Raw genomic sequence first — 14,825 nt, 5'->3', positions numbered from 1 at the left:
GAACCCCCTTGTGTTACTGTATTTCATGGTTTGTGCTCGTCATACTATATGTTTTGTGGTTGGTCAGAAAACCTCTGTGAATTTTGATATAATGTGTGCGCAACAACATCACGATTTAGGATTTTAGAGCTTCATTTTGTCCTCAATAAGTCACGGCGCAGTTTGGATAGTTGTTATTGTTTTTCTCCTCTGGTGTTGCCTTGAGTGAGTTATTGGTTTTCTCTCTGGGTGTGGTTTTTTGCTGCCAACTATTGGAAAGGAGCCCACAGTAGGTGTTTCTGCCCAAGCCTGAGCTCCACGCAGGCCAGCTATTGGTTGGAAAAAGGTTGCTTCTTAGGAGGAATCGTTTGGAATTGCACTCACACCCTTGTATGTACTTTCAACGCTAGCAAACAGAAAAATGTAATTAGAGCAAACAGACACTAGGCCAGCTGGGTATGGTGGTCCTTAGAGATGTTTGAGATGTTGGAGATCTGTTCTCAAGGAGAGGACAAGAAAAACACTTTTTAAGAAAAAACAATATAAACCTATATTCAAAATGAATGTTTAAAATATTTTCTCATTAGTTTTTTGTGTATGAACAATAAAGTTCTGGCAATGCAGACTAAAAGAAAGTTTAATTCTGTTTTTATTCTCTTTGGTTCTTTACGCGCATCGACTGACATCCCTTCACAAACGCACAGACACACACACACACACACACACAAGCAGGTTGGCCATCCTCTTCAAGAGAGGGTGGGTACCATTTCTTTCAATGCTGTCTCCCTGTCTCCGGCAGGAGGTTGCCATGGAAACAGGGCTTGACTGGAAACAACAGGAAAGAAAGGAAGAAATCCGTTGCTCTGCCCACCTCTTCACCACTCCTCCTTTGTGTCCTTCGTTCAAAATGCCCCCCCTCTCTTATTTCCTTTTTTCGCTTTTTTTTCCGATTGCATTTCAAACTAATTGCAGGTTTTCCGTCGGGCGGCTGACCGTTCTGCATGTCTTACACTCTACAACAACAGTGTGAACCTTTTAAAGTAAAAGTCCAACTGAGTTAGAGAATTATTTCTGTGCCCACCCCGCACACTCTCCCCTCCATACATACACCCTCACACTCCCTGCTGCCCCTCAGCTCAGTAATAACACCGTGTCTGTTCAAAACTCAAGACCATTATTATGAACCATTACAGCCACAGTCTCAGCTGAAAGGGCAGAGTAGGTGAAGTCCTGATAGCTCAGAAAGGCAGCAGCTTACAGGAGACAGGATTGATCCAGACAGTGATGTCTTATTTCATTTTTTTAGTCACATGTGTACTTGTATCTATAGAATTTTGGCATCCTATTTTTATTTTTTCTAACTCGACCAGCCTATTTAATACATTATTCCTTGATAAAAGAGAAACTGATGGCTTTCCTGATGCACCGTCTGTGTCCATGGAGACGACAAAGAGATAATGGCTCAGATAGAGCGTTGTCCAAAGAAAAGTTCTCACATTTGTGCGCCTCTCCTGTTAAGCACATGCAATGGAAAAATGCCGAAAGTAGCAGGTTCTGCCTCTATGTGGGCTTCTCTCAATCATTGTTTCATGCACTTTTGAGGTACCAGCCAGGCTAATGCATACCCCATATGTTTATTATTCTCACAAAGGGTTTCTGCAACTGCTGTAACAGCAGCCAAACGGTGCTCAGCCCTGCATCTTATCTCTGTGGCTGGAGGTTGATATAGATTGTTTCTGTGTGTTTGACTATGCAGCTCCCGGGTTTAGGGTAACGCTTGACTGCTCTGTCCTGGAGCTGAGCGCTGTGCTTGCTACTACATGCGCAGGGGCATATTAACACATACCAAGGTGTAAGACACTCAATTAAACAGGAAAAAAAACTGTGGGACGGAGTAAAATAAAATAAAAAATGCAATTAGACTGTTTCTAGTGCAAACAATGTGATATGCCTTATACGTTTACACTTCCAGTGTCGTGTGTCAGACTCCTGTGTTTGTTTCCCATCCTCGCAGCACACACAGACCTCAACGGCCTGTCGCCAAGGCAGATCAAAAGTGACAGCGACGACGATGACCTGCCAAACGTCACCCTGGACAGTGTTAATGAGACCGGCTCCACAGCGCTGTCTATAGCCCGAGCTGTACAAGAGTGAGTATCTCTATGCGCCTGCTTCCACTTTTTATCCTCCTGATGCTGAAATAGTATTTCTGTTGTGTTGTGTCCATCACAGTCAAAATCTCCAATAGAGGATAAAGCTCTGTTAAAATATTGTGCATCCAAACACGTTATTGATAAGATGTCTATATATTTTAATGAAATAAGAGCCTTAGAGTTCTTTAAAAAAAGCATATTACCATATAGCAAGAAACCTACAGCAGGAGAGTAGCATTTTATTTGCTTTATCAAAACTTTCTCATGTGCAAACATTTAAAGGCAATTCACCAACCCAAGACACTGCAGAGCCACTGCAAGCCCAGGGAAGGGAAGGGAAGGGAAGGATGTTGTTTGGCAACAGAAAAAAAAAAAACTTAATAAGAGAAATTGTTTGCTTAACGTTACATTTTAAAAGCAATTTTGACACCCTTATGGTTTCAAATCCAAAAAGCATTTAAAGCCACAAGCTTCCTGCTCTGCTCCATTCTGATGCATCCACCTGTAGACGACTAGATCCATGAACCTTTTTGTTTTCTTGGTCTGAGCTGAAATCTGGATCAAAACTGTTTTTGTCGCACCGATAATTTTAGGTTGGGGGTGTGAGGGCCTGTAAGCTCCCTTGTAAGAGCTCTTGTAAGAGCTCATAAACAGAGACCTCTCAGTTAAAGGTGGCGTGAACGGGGGGGGGGGGGGGGTAAAACTGCATGATCATAATAAAAAGACCACTGGGAACACTTTAAACATAGATTCAAAGATGATATGAGTGGGACTTCAAAAAGTATTCCCATGTGGAACTTCAATATTGGAATAGGAATTGGTTTATTTTGGTCACTGCCAACAGGGTCTGCTTTAATTCACGTAAGTGCTAATCATTTGCAAATTGAACATGCAGGAGAAATTAAGAATTGCAATTTGTGCAAGGCCAGAATTTTATGACACCAAGTCTTTCAAGTATTGGAATAGAGCTGGGAAATAAAAAGCCTGAAGTAAGATTTTTTGAGATTTGCACCTCTTTGACACTTCGCACCAATCCTCTCTCAACTGTAGGTGGTGGACATGTGCTAGTAAAGGTAAAAAAAGGAAAATAAGAAAAAACCCTCACTGCTTTTCCAGTGTGAAGACCACGGGCTAAGCCAGGGGTGGGCAATTAATTTAACTCGCGGGCCACATTGGGTTCTAAAATTCAATAGAAAGGCTGGACCACGAGCAGATGCATGGACTGAGAGTGATATAACATGGAATGCAGATGAAAACATTTATATTGAAAATTATATTCTAAAACAGAATATTCTAAAGTTTTTAGTTTAAAAACTTTTTTTCCCATTTTAGATCACTTTTTTTATTGTGAAGCCCTTTGGTACCTTCAAGGAGTTGTGAAGTGCTATATGAATAAAGTTTCATCCATTCATGATCCTTTTAATAAAATAAATAACATTATTTATGAAATAAAACAATGAACAAATAACACTCTCTATGATTTTCAAAGACAAAAATTCAGGAAAAATATACTGATACATTTAAAAAAATAACTAAATAAATAATGGATCCTCTCCCATCATAATTCCGCAGAGACTTTGAGCTCATCACGCGTCTCACAGTTTGCGCAGCTACACTGTGTCCTGCGCGTCTGTTTCTCAACCAGTAATTATGAAAAAGCTAATTTCTATTTCTTCTGTTGCAGCTAAGCTTATATCTGTGTTACCTTTTCACCAGTACAGAGTTCCCTCGTTTATTGCAGGAGTTTCGTTCTAAAAATAACCGTGATCGGTGAAATCCACGCAGAATGATTACAGACGTTCATGGCAGTAAAATTCCTCACTGCCTAAATACACTTTTCTCAGACAGACATGAACATTTTCACCCTTTTCTCTTGTTTAAATTCTCAAACTTTCATAGAAATTGAGTACAGGATCTTAGAATGAAAACAAAGATCTGATCGATCACAGATTTCTGATCTGAAGAGCTACGCGTTTCTGTACAAGAGACATGGCACAGAGTGAGACGGGGTCTCCAGCCAATCAGGACACAGAACAGGGTAGCAGCATGATCGCTCTAAAAGAATGAGCTAAACCGGGAAAGATGAACTCCGACGAAGAAAGGGAAGACTGTCTTCTGTTCTGTTTGACAGAGATTTTTAGAGGGTTTCAGGTTGGAGCACAGACTGCTGAAGGGGGGGAATAAAATGTCACGTCTTGATGGTGTTGCCAGATTAAAAAAAACAAAAAAAAAACATGGGTCTCTGACATTGTTCAGCGGGCCGGACCAAACATGGAGACGGGCCGGATCCAGCCCGCGGGCCGTAGTTTGCCCACCCCTGGGCTAAGCACACGTTCTTGAATGTGCATCACAAGCTCAGTGTGTACGTAGTTTTAGATCACATTGACCTTGTGATCTTTTTATTAGATAAGACTTAAGGAAATCCATTGAGGAAATGTCCAGCCTTATCCTATATAATCAAAAACCAGCCCTCTATTGAACGTTTGTTTTCAATCAAAGTTAGATTCTATCAAACTTCGTTCGCTGTCTGTAAAGCTTAACTTTCTGCAAAGATGTCTGGCTTTTATAGACTCTCCTTACTTCCTTACCTACTCCTCCTCTAAAGGACTCTGTGCTGTGAGCGTCCTTTCCTTTCCAGGGCATTCCAGCTAATTTTGTTCTGATCAAAAGCAAGACATCAGATATAAAATAAAGATTTAGCACAGTGCTTTGCTCCTTTACAACTGCCCTTAGAGGGGCCAAACTTTCCAAACTGGTCAGGCTTTTATGTGGACCAACTGTCTTCCCGCTCGTCGTTAGCGAGACGAAAGCAAGCTCAGCTCGCTTTGTTTTTTTTGTTGGGCTTTTTTTGTTGTTTTTTTTTGCGGTAGCGCCACAGCTTAAAAAGCTGGCATCCTGCATTAGACATCATTATATGATTTTGTTTTCTAAAACTCCATTTAGACTAAATGTAGTGGCAGCACGTTGTGGTTTTTACAAAATGGCATTGTCGCTTTGGGCTATTCAGCAGAAGGAGAGGGTTACAGGGAGGCACACTTATTGTGGGATTCAGGTTTCATTGCAGGTTATTGAAAGGGACAGGCATGCTCCTGAGTGCCACACGTGGGCACCCATTGGCCAGAGGAGAACAGAGGTTGGCAGGACCCAACCTTACGGTGCCCAAGCCTTCACGATGGAGATAAATCACCAGCCGGGCTTAGCAAAATCCCGCCAATGCCCAGCCCACACACTCACTTGTGTGTGCAAAGTGCAGACGGTGCTGTGTGGAAACCTTCCTCCTGTAGGCACTCCGTGTGCATCTGAACAGAATATGTGTGGTACTAATCCTCCTGGTGATGTGCGTTTTGTACTGTATGCGTGCACGTGTCTCTGCACAGTGGACAGAACAGCTGGTTCCAGGGGGAGGTCAGCCATTGTCAACAGGAACACAGACTTGTGTGCTTGTTTTTTTTAGAGCGAAGCGGCCATGCAGCCTTGTTGAGTTAAGTGCTGGTTCAGCCACAAAGAAGAAGAAAGCTGGTTCCTGTTTTCACACCTCACATGTTATAGACATCCCTGTGACATGTTGCTCTGCTCTGTGGCTGTTTTTTATTTTTTGGTTTGCACACAATGTGCGCCCCTGTGAGGCCAGAGAGAACAGCTTTGTATAGTTTGGCACCAAATGTACACATGCAGTCTTCCAGAGAGCATCAGAGAGGAGAGGTGCAAGGGTGGAGGATGGGAGTGCCTGCAGCCTCCAATCCAGGTATCCATATATAAATAAATGAGTGAAAGGCGAGAGTGAGGTTGTGTGTGTGTGTGTGGGTGTGTGTGTGTGTGTGTGTATGTATCATGTGCTTCCTGGGCAGCCTCCTCCATATTCATGTGTTTCCCTGGGGACGAGTGGATAGGCTATTGTGGGAGAGTGCAGCTTAGAGAGGAAGACAGAAGGAATAGAGGTGTGTGTGTGTGTGTTGGGGGTAGGGGTTTGTGTTGAGAAGGTTGTCTCTGCTGAAGTCTGGCCGGTCCCCAAGGACCCAGGGGCTGCGGAGCAGAGCAGGTGGAGGGGTGAGACTCTGGGTAGGATCCTCGGACAGGTACAGGAATGCCCAGTGGCCAGTCTCCCAGGGCACACACAGACTCCCTTTCCTGTTTTTCTTGATAATTTCATGTTTGTGTTTGAGAAGCAGCCAGCGCTGTTGCCGTCTCGGAGCTGGTGTTGTGACCCGGCTATCCGTGAGAAGTCAGAAAAATAAAGTGTTGTTTTCGTATGGCGAGAAAGCCCGGATACAGGTGACACATTCCCTCCCTCCGCTTCCAGTCTTTCTGCTACGCCTGTGAGGGGAGGAAGAGGGGAAGAATAGGGCGGCAAATGCACTAAAACAGAGGTCAGATCTGCCTGAAATGGCTCTCTGCTGACATTCAAAGTTTCTCTCTGCTGCTTCGGATGGAACCACAAAACATTCATGCTGGATCCACTTAAGGAGAGCTTACCTTTGGGCTAGAAAGAGAAAACACAAAAGATTCATTGTTCCTCAAAGCTATAATTTGGCCAAGTTATGTCATGACATCCTTAAAAAAGTAACAGATTTATAGTTTTTGTAAAAATTTAAATACATATTTGTCTATTTTTTTCAGAACAATATTAACCCCTCAATGCCTATTGATGCAAATATGCATCGAGTCACTTTGGTTCCAAAATTACCTTCATTTAGCATCTGCTCAAAAGAAAAAAACATAAGTTATTTTCTTTTTCAACAGGGCGAGCGCACTATATAGTGCACTATGTAGTGCACTATGTAGTGAGTAGTGAAGGAGTTCGGACATAGCCAAGTGTTAAAGTGTGTTAAGTGTTAAATAGGATAAGATTTAAAAAATTGCCTTCTTTGAAAAGGTTGAGCAGGACTTAAACATATTTAGAAAATAATTAACAGTCCAACATTCGTTAGATTTGCATTTCTATCTTTGACTTTTTTCAGTGACCTGCTGTTCCCCCTCATGCTCGTGTGGGCATTGAAGTTGTCATGGTTACAGGGTGGTTCCCATCGTATTGCTGGTGGTTGAAAATGTGCGTCAGTATGTCCTTGGGCCAGACACTGAACTCCTTGTTTCCCAGATGCATTCATAGCAGTCTGACGGATTAGCGCTTGGTAGGATGATCCAGAAATCCTGTTTGGGAAAGTGCAGCAGGAGCTTTTACTGTAAAAACTTCCGGAATAACCATCTAATCTTGAGAAAGGTGCTAAATAAAAGTTTTTGTATTTTTTTTTCTTTTCACATGTGTTATCCTTCAGGGATAAGTAAAAAACAATCTGAAACACATTTTTGAAGGTTTTAAACTGTTTTTCTGCATCTGCATTAACCTAGACCTGGAGTCTGCAACCTTTAACCCTTAAGGAGCCAATCGGATCAATTTCTCACTGACTAGAACTCAATAAAAACCACGAAGCCTTCACTCTTTAAAAATAGAACACGGATTTGTGTTCATGTTAATGTTACGGGTCCCGAGTGCGGCGACCACAATAACAAAAAGAATTGTGTCTCTGTGAAAATATAAAACGAGTCTCAGAGCAGAAACGACACGAGCACTCTTTCTACTTCTCTTTAAATGTTTCAACACATTTACATTTTAAATTCAGTGCATGTAATTGTCCAATGTACAATCTGACCTCTAAATCAAGTCTAAATTAAATATCTGACGAATATCTCACATCAGTAATTACTCTCTGTTTTCAAATACATTACTCTTCAAATTTCAAAACTAAACAAAAGAATCACATAAGTTTAATTCACTTTAACTTCTGTAGTCTGCACAAACAAAGGAAATACTTCTTTGTCTTTGTTACTTTAGCATATTGTTTTAGCTTATAAATGCTGGACATTGCACTGTTAGAAATATAAACTTATAATAATAATAAAAGAACAATAAATCTGTAAACTTTCATCATTTTACAACTGTTACAAAAGTAATTGTTTCTGTTGCTTTTAAACATGTTTAAAGTCACGTCAGGAATCTTACAAAATTAATAAAACACACACAGCCACGGATCCAACTAGTTTGCATAGTTGCTATGGCAATACAGGCTCATTTAGCGCGAGCTAACAACATCCTGTCTTGTGAATGCAAGCTAACGCGATAACACCCGCTACTTCCGGTCTGGCTTTTCCCGCCGAAACTGAATTAAACTTCTCCAGTTTACATCAAAATTACAAATTGAACAACACTGAAAATCATCTGGGAAGTAAACTAAAGCTTAGGGCTTTCATCTGCTGGGTTTAAAACACATACTAACCTGTGAAAATATAAAACGAGTCTCAGAGCAGAAACGACACGAGCACTCTTTCATTCTCCAAATCACTTCTGACGGAAACAGGAAGTTGATCCGTCTTCGGCCACTTGGAGGCGCTGCCAGAGTGTCAAAGGTTCCGCCTACCAGACTCATAATATAGCCCCTTTTTATTTTTATTTTCTTTTCCCACAGACTATTTTTAATAAATGCATTCAAGAATAATTATTTTAATTACTACAAAATAATAATAATGGCTTTTAATTTTTAAATAAATACCAAATGTGGATGCACATATTTGGGTGCACCACACGCTCCCCAACAACAAAAGTGGCTCCTGACACTTGACTTAAAACTGTTAAACTTTAAACGCATATAACACTAAAGTCTCTCGTCAACTGGCTTTTCCATGTCTCTTTCAGTGTTCTCTGAAGTTCAAAAGCGTGTAACTGGATATGGAAAAGGTAAGTATGGGTTAAAGGGTTGAGAGTAAAGATGAGGGTACACCATAAAAGGATATGATATTGGCTGGGTTCTCTCAGCATGCTCTGTAGGACGAGGCAAGTATGCTGGCTGGACATTCATGGAGTTCACCGTGGGATGAGGTAAGTATGCTGGCTGTCCCAGGGATGGGTAAGTGAGGATAGTGTTTGGTCGTCTCTCCCTAGTGGATCTTCGGTAACGGACTGTGACTCAGCTGACGAATTTAGCTCCAGCTCTGCACATGTATTGGGTGCTGGTTCAGGTCTTGTCTCTGCTGGATCCTCTTCGTGATGGAGTCGCTGTTCTTCCTGACTACCATCAGGTCCAAGATCTGTATCTTGCCTTCCATCAGTGTGTTCCTCTTCAGTGACGGCTGTGTCTTCTCTTTGTTCAGGCTGGATGTTAACCTTTTCTCTCAGAGTTGTCCCGATCGGTCTTAAGTGTTGTGACACATTGTGAAATTGTCGGGATGAGTGCTGGTTTTCATGTTGTGGTTGACGGTTAGGTACTCGGAACCAGTAGGTAGGTATATCATCCTCTGATTCACTTGCTTCAGGGCTCTGAGGTTGATCAGATGTTTTTGATCTGTCTGGTGTCTTTCTGTTTTTCTTTTGTGGCTTGGTTGTTGAGTCTTGGACTATGTCTACTGGCAGGTCATTTACTTGTAACAACAAGTTTCTGTGGAGGGTGCGAATGGGACGACCTCCTGCTTCTGGACTCACTTTATAGACTGGGTTATCTCCAATCTGCTCCCGCACGATGTAAATTGCACTCTCCCAGTAGGGTCTCAGTTTGCCAGGTCCACCCCTTTCACTCAAATTACGTACGAGTACTCTGTCTCCAGCTTGCAGTGTCACTCCCTTGCATCGTTTATCATAGTTCGCTTTACCTTTGGAACTTGAGTGTTGGCTGTTTGCACTTGCGATTCGATAAGCCTCAGTCATCTTTACTTTCCATTTCTGGGCATATCCTTGTGGCGTTTCTTCTGCTTCTTCGGTCCTGAGGCCAAAGAAGATGTCAATTGGTAGACGAGGATGTCTGCCATATAACAGGTAATACGGGGAGAAACCTGTCGCTTCATGTTTTGTGCAATTATAAGCATGTAGAACATGTGGCAGATGATCTTTCCAGCACTGTTTCTCTTTTTCACCCAATGTCCGAAGCATCTGTAGCAAAGTGCGGTTTAATCTTTCGGCTGGGTTGCCCTGTGGGTGGTAAGGTGATGTTCTCGAATGACCCACACCAGCGAGCTGTCGGAGGGATTTGAACAGTTCGTTTTCAAATTCCCGACCTTGATCGTGATGGAGTTTGGATGGATATCCAAATCTGGGGATGAAATCATTAAAGAGTCGATCTGCTGCAGTCTTGGCTGCCTTGTTCTTGGTGGCATACGCTTGTGCGAACCTTGTGAAGTGGTCCACCACAACCAAAATGTACTCGAACCCACCTTTGCAGGACTCTAAATGCAGAAAGTCTATACTGACAAGTTCAAGTGGCTCACTGGATGTTAAGCTGCCCATAGGTGCTCTCTCGTGTGTTGTTGGCTTTTTCTGTTTTATGCACGGACACTTCCTGGTGATGTACTCCTCAATCTCTTTCTTCATGAAAGGCCAGTAGAATCGTTCTCGGGCGAGGTTTAATACTTTCTCCACTCCAACATGGCCCATGTTGTTATGAAGGTGGATCAGAGCTGTCTGTTTGTAAACAGCCGGTAGAACTAGTTGTTTTCGTTCTGTCGTCTTTCTGTAGAGAAGGCCATTTTCTATGTGCAACCGACTCCACTCTCTCAATAGTCTTTTTGTGTTGATGTCCACTTTTTCTCTGTCGTTATCTGTAGGTGTCTTGCCTCTTTCTTTCATCTCTAAGACTTTGCCGATAGCTGGATCTGCTCTTTGTTCTTGAATTAGGCTTTCATGACTGATGGTTCGCAGAGGCTCTTTAAAAGAGTGGCTTGGTGAGGCAAGGGTGAGGGCAGCTATCCAAGGCACATCTCCACACTTTGCTCTTCTGCTCCCTTCCCAGACTGCACCAACTGCTTCTTCAGGTAACTCCTCTGAACACTCTTTCATGAAGGTCTCAATGTCAAAAGGGCAACGTGACAACACGTCTGCATCAATGTTGGCTTTTCCTGGCCGATATTTTATATCGAAATGGAAATCTGCCAGTTGTCCCACCCAACGATGTCCGACTGCATTAAGTTTTGCTGTGCTTAGGACATATGTTAGGGGATTGTTGTCCGTAAAGATAGTGAAGTGGGGTGCATAGAAAAGATAGTCTTTAAACTTGTCGCAGACGGCCCACTTGAGGGCTAGAAACTCTAGTTTTCCACTATGCAAATGGTAGTTTTGTTCAGCCGGTGTTAGTGTGCGTGACCCGTACCCTATCACCCTCATTTTGTTGTCCTGGTTTTGATAAAGGACTGCCCCGAGGCCTTTCTGGGAAGCGTCAGTGTGTAATATGAAGGGGCGGGTAAAATCTGGGTATGCCAACACTGGTGGTTGGGTTAACATGTCAATCAGGCGTTCCAGGATCTCTTGGTGTTTGTCATCCCATTGTACTGGGGCACGGGAGGATGGTTGTGGATGTTTACCTCGGCCTCTGGTTGGTTTGAGCTGTGCTGTGTCTGGTTTTATCTGGAGTAGGTCGTATAGAGGCTTGGCGATTCGTGAGAAGTCCTGCACGTATGTCCGATAATAACTGAGAAATCCAAGGAGTTGTCTGACATCTCCAACAGTTCGCAGTCTTTTATGTTTGAGTGCCTGCACAGCCTCGATGTCTTTTGGGTCCACTCTTACTCCTTCTGCAGACACTAAACGGCCAACATATCGAACCTCTTTACGGAACAGCTCGCACTTTTCTGGCTTTAGCTTCACTCCATGGCGTTGTAAGGCTTGCAGAACTTTACAAAGCACCTGAACATGTTCCTCAAAAGACTTTGCAAAACAAAGGACATCATCGAGGTAGGGAATGCAACACTCATCCCGGAGTGTGTCAAGCATCTCCTCCATGCTTCGTTGGAAAGCTGCAGGTGCGTTTGACAGCCCGAAGGGTATCCTCACCCACTCATAAAGGCCCCAAGGCGTGGTAAATGCAGTCATGTATCTTGACCCTTCAGCAATGAAACCCTGATGGTAGGCCTTACCCTGATCCAGGATTGAAAACCAACTGTAGCCTCCAAGTGAGTCTGTGAGGTCTTGGATGCGGGGGAGGGGGTGTCTGTCTGGAACTGTTTTACTGTTTAGAAGGCGATAATCAATACAAAGCCGTAATGACCCATCTTTCTTCCTTACGCAGATGACGGGGGCTGCATAAGGGGACTGGGACTTTACAATCCATCCTTTCACTAACAGTTCTTGAATGTACTCCTTTACTTCCTTATAAAGAGGTCTTGGGATGGAGGCATAGGCCCTTTGTACTGGAGTGTCATCTTTCAACCTGATTTCCATCTTTAGTGAAGGGATACACCCAATGTCGTTGCTGTCGCGGGAGAACGCCTCACACTCTTCCTCCAGCACCTTTTCAATTATTTGTTGTTGGTCTGAACTCAGGTGACTTAGGTCGACAGGTGGCAACCAGGGCTCAGCAGAGGATTTGTTTACTTCCACTGCATTTGCTGCAACTTGGGCGAGATGGGTTAGGGGCTGCTCTGATGTCTCTGGTTGGATGACTTTAGCAACATTTTGGATGGTACCCATGATTGTTTTCCTTGGCAGAATTATTTCATGTTTTGAGTGATTGGAAATGGGGATCTTTACATAGGGTCTTTGGGGGTTGTTGACCTCTAAAAGTCCTTCACCCACGCTTAACTGTCTTAGCATATTGGTCTCCTCTGCAGGTTCATACAGCACCAGGGGGTCAGAGATGTCAAAGCTCTGGGGGACTCTGCACCATAGTTGAACTGCTTTCCCAGCAGGGATAGTTACATTGTCTCTGCCAGTTCTTACTGTGGCTGGGCCTCCATCAGTACTTTTTGGTGTTTGAATGAAGTTCACCATAGCAACTACCTGTTCTTCATCCATTCCCAAGGCCTGACGAAGGAGGCTGTATAGAACTGTGCTGGCTTCTTCATCAGACTCCTGTCTTTCAATAATTGCTCCAAGCACATTAGCTCCCACTAATGGCTGGGGTAGTGACAATCTACTAACGAGGAATGGTGCTTGCACAGTGAGATTAGGATCTTCGTGACCAGCGAGTGTGACTGTGAGTTCTACCCACCCGTCGTAGGGGACTGTTTGGCCATTGACGGCGTAAACTTCAAACCCATCGTTAAGAAGTTCTTGTAGTGGTCTCACTGAATAGCTGGGGATATACTTCTTGGCCCACTGTTGGTCTACCATACTCACTTGTGAACCAGAGTCAAATAATACTGTTGCAGGATAACCACTGATCAAACACTTTAAAAGACTTTTCTTACCGACAAGGGGAACTTTACATCTTGTGATGTTTTGATTGGAGTTCTCATAGGGTTTCCTCTGATGGTGTTGAGGGGGTTTTCTTGACTGTTTATTGTTGTGTCTTGCATGCAGTTTTGCAGGATGAAGTTTTACTGACTGGGACTGGAGCTCTGGACCGGTCTCTGGCTGTCCCTCGACAGAGGCCGATTCAGGTTTCCCTGAAACTTGGTCCGCTTTAAGCATCCAATTGCTCGATGCCCTGATTCACCACACACAAAACAATGGCAACAGTCCTGCAGGTTTTGCTCACTGCATTTTGGGCAGCGGAATGTTCTTTTCAATGGGGTTGTAGTTTGGCGAGCAAAGGGTTGAGGAGCTTGACAGTATTGCGACTGAGAAGGCGAAGGTGTAGTGGCATGAGTCTGGGCTTGGGTCGGTGGTGATGGGGCATAGTGGTATGGCCCTGTGGCCTTTGATTCCATCAAACTAGCCACCAAGTTGGTTAATGTCTCTACTTGGTCTGTGAGTTGTTTGATTGTTTGTGCCGTTTGTTGATCTTTGGTTATTTTTGTTTCTTTTGTCTCAATTACTGCACTTTGAGCTTGTGCGGTTCTCTGGCGGGGTACTTGGCCTAATCTCCGCTGATGTTCTTTTTCATCGCTGATTATCTTAGTGACTTCGCTAAGTATCTCTTCATCTGTGATGTTATGATTTGAAGTAAGGGGTCTTAGTCTTAAGCGCAAGTCTGCATATTTAACTCCCAGGCCTTGGTAGACTGTGTGAAGGAACACTTCCTGAATTGTCTTGGGGTCATAGGAAATGTCAGAGGCGGTCTGTTTTGACTGAAAGATTAATTTCTGCTTGAGTCCAATCATGCGATACAAAAACTGTTGAGGTGATTCATGTTCGGCTTGTTTGGCACACATTAACTCCTGAAACATCTCCGTTGTAGCTTTTTCTCCAAGGTGAGACCTGAGGAAGCATTGTAGTTCTGAAAGAGATAGTTCATCCTTGTGCATGAGCATGTCCCTGAAGGTACCAGGCTTTACAATTCTCAGTACACCTCTAACAATCTCCGCTTCAGAAAACCCTTCTTTAGCTCCTTCGCTGATCTGTTTGGTGAGGCTGTTGTAGCTAATGTCAGAGCTGCTGTCTCCGATCTGTCCTCCAAACACCTTGAATTCTCTCCGAGGCAGGTAGGAAAGGTCTCTCAGAGTTACGGGTCTTTCTGGACTTTGTTGTGGTCTGTTTTGGGACTGTGAGTGACTGTGATGACTTGGTGTTGTGGCAGGTTGTGATGCTGTAACTTCACATTGCCTTAGTCTCTCAATCATTTCCTCACACATTCTCCTTAGTTCTTATGTTGATTGTCCTTCTGTGTCAGTATTTGTGCTAAAGTGTCTGTCCGGAGAGTCTGGTAATGTGTTAGGCCGCAGTGAGCTGGGTATGGCATGTGTTTCAGCCTTGGCGGATGCATCCGCTGGAGGTTCTGGATCATTAGTTTGAATAGCTTGGCTTATTAGGTCATTCAACATGAGCAGGTGGCTCAT

General features: G+C 43.5%; 1 protein-coding gene across 1 annotated transcript in view; it reads left to right on the top strand.

The window, feature by feature from the left end:
- The window catches only part of klf12 (Kruppel like factor 12), a 62,931-nt gene that overhangs the window by 34,010 nt on the left and 14,096 nt on the right, over positions 1–14,825 (top strand). Inside the window, exon 4 of the mRNA XM_011489305.3 lies at positions 1,994–2,129. Within this exon, the coding sequence (XP_011487607.1) occupies positions 1,994–2,129 (136 nt within the window). The remainder of the gene's footprint in view (positions 1–1,993; positions 2,130–14,825) is intronic.

Source organism: Oryzias latipes, chromosome 21 (genome assembly GCF_002234675.1).
Source record: "Oryzias latipes chromosome 21, ASM223467v1".
NCBI classification, from domain to species: Eukaryota; Metazoa; Chordata; class Actinopteri; order Beloniformes; family Adrianichthyidae; genus Oryzias; species Oryzias latipes.
The sequence above is the reverse complement of the archived record's forward strand: the minus strand, read 5'-3'. Positions and strand labels throughout refer to the sequence as shown.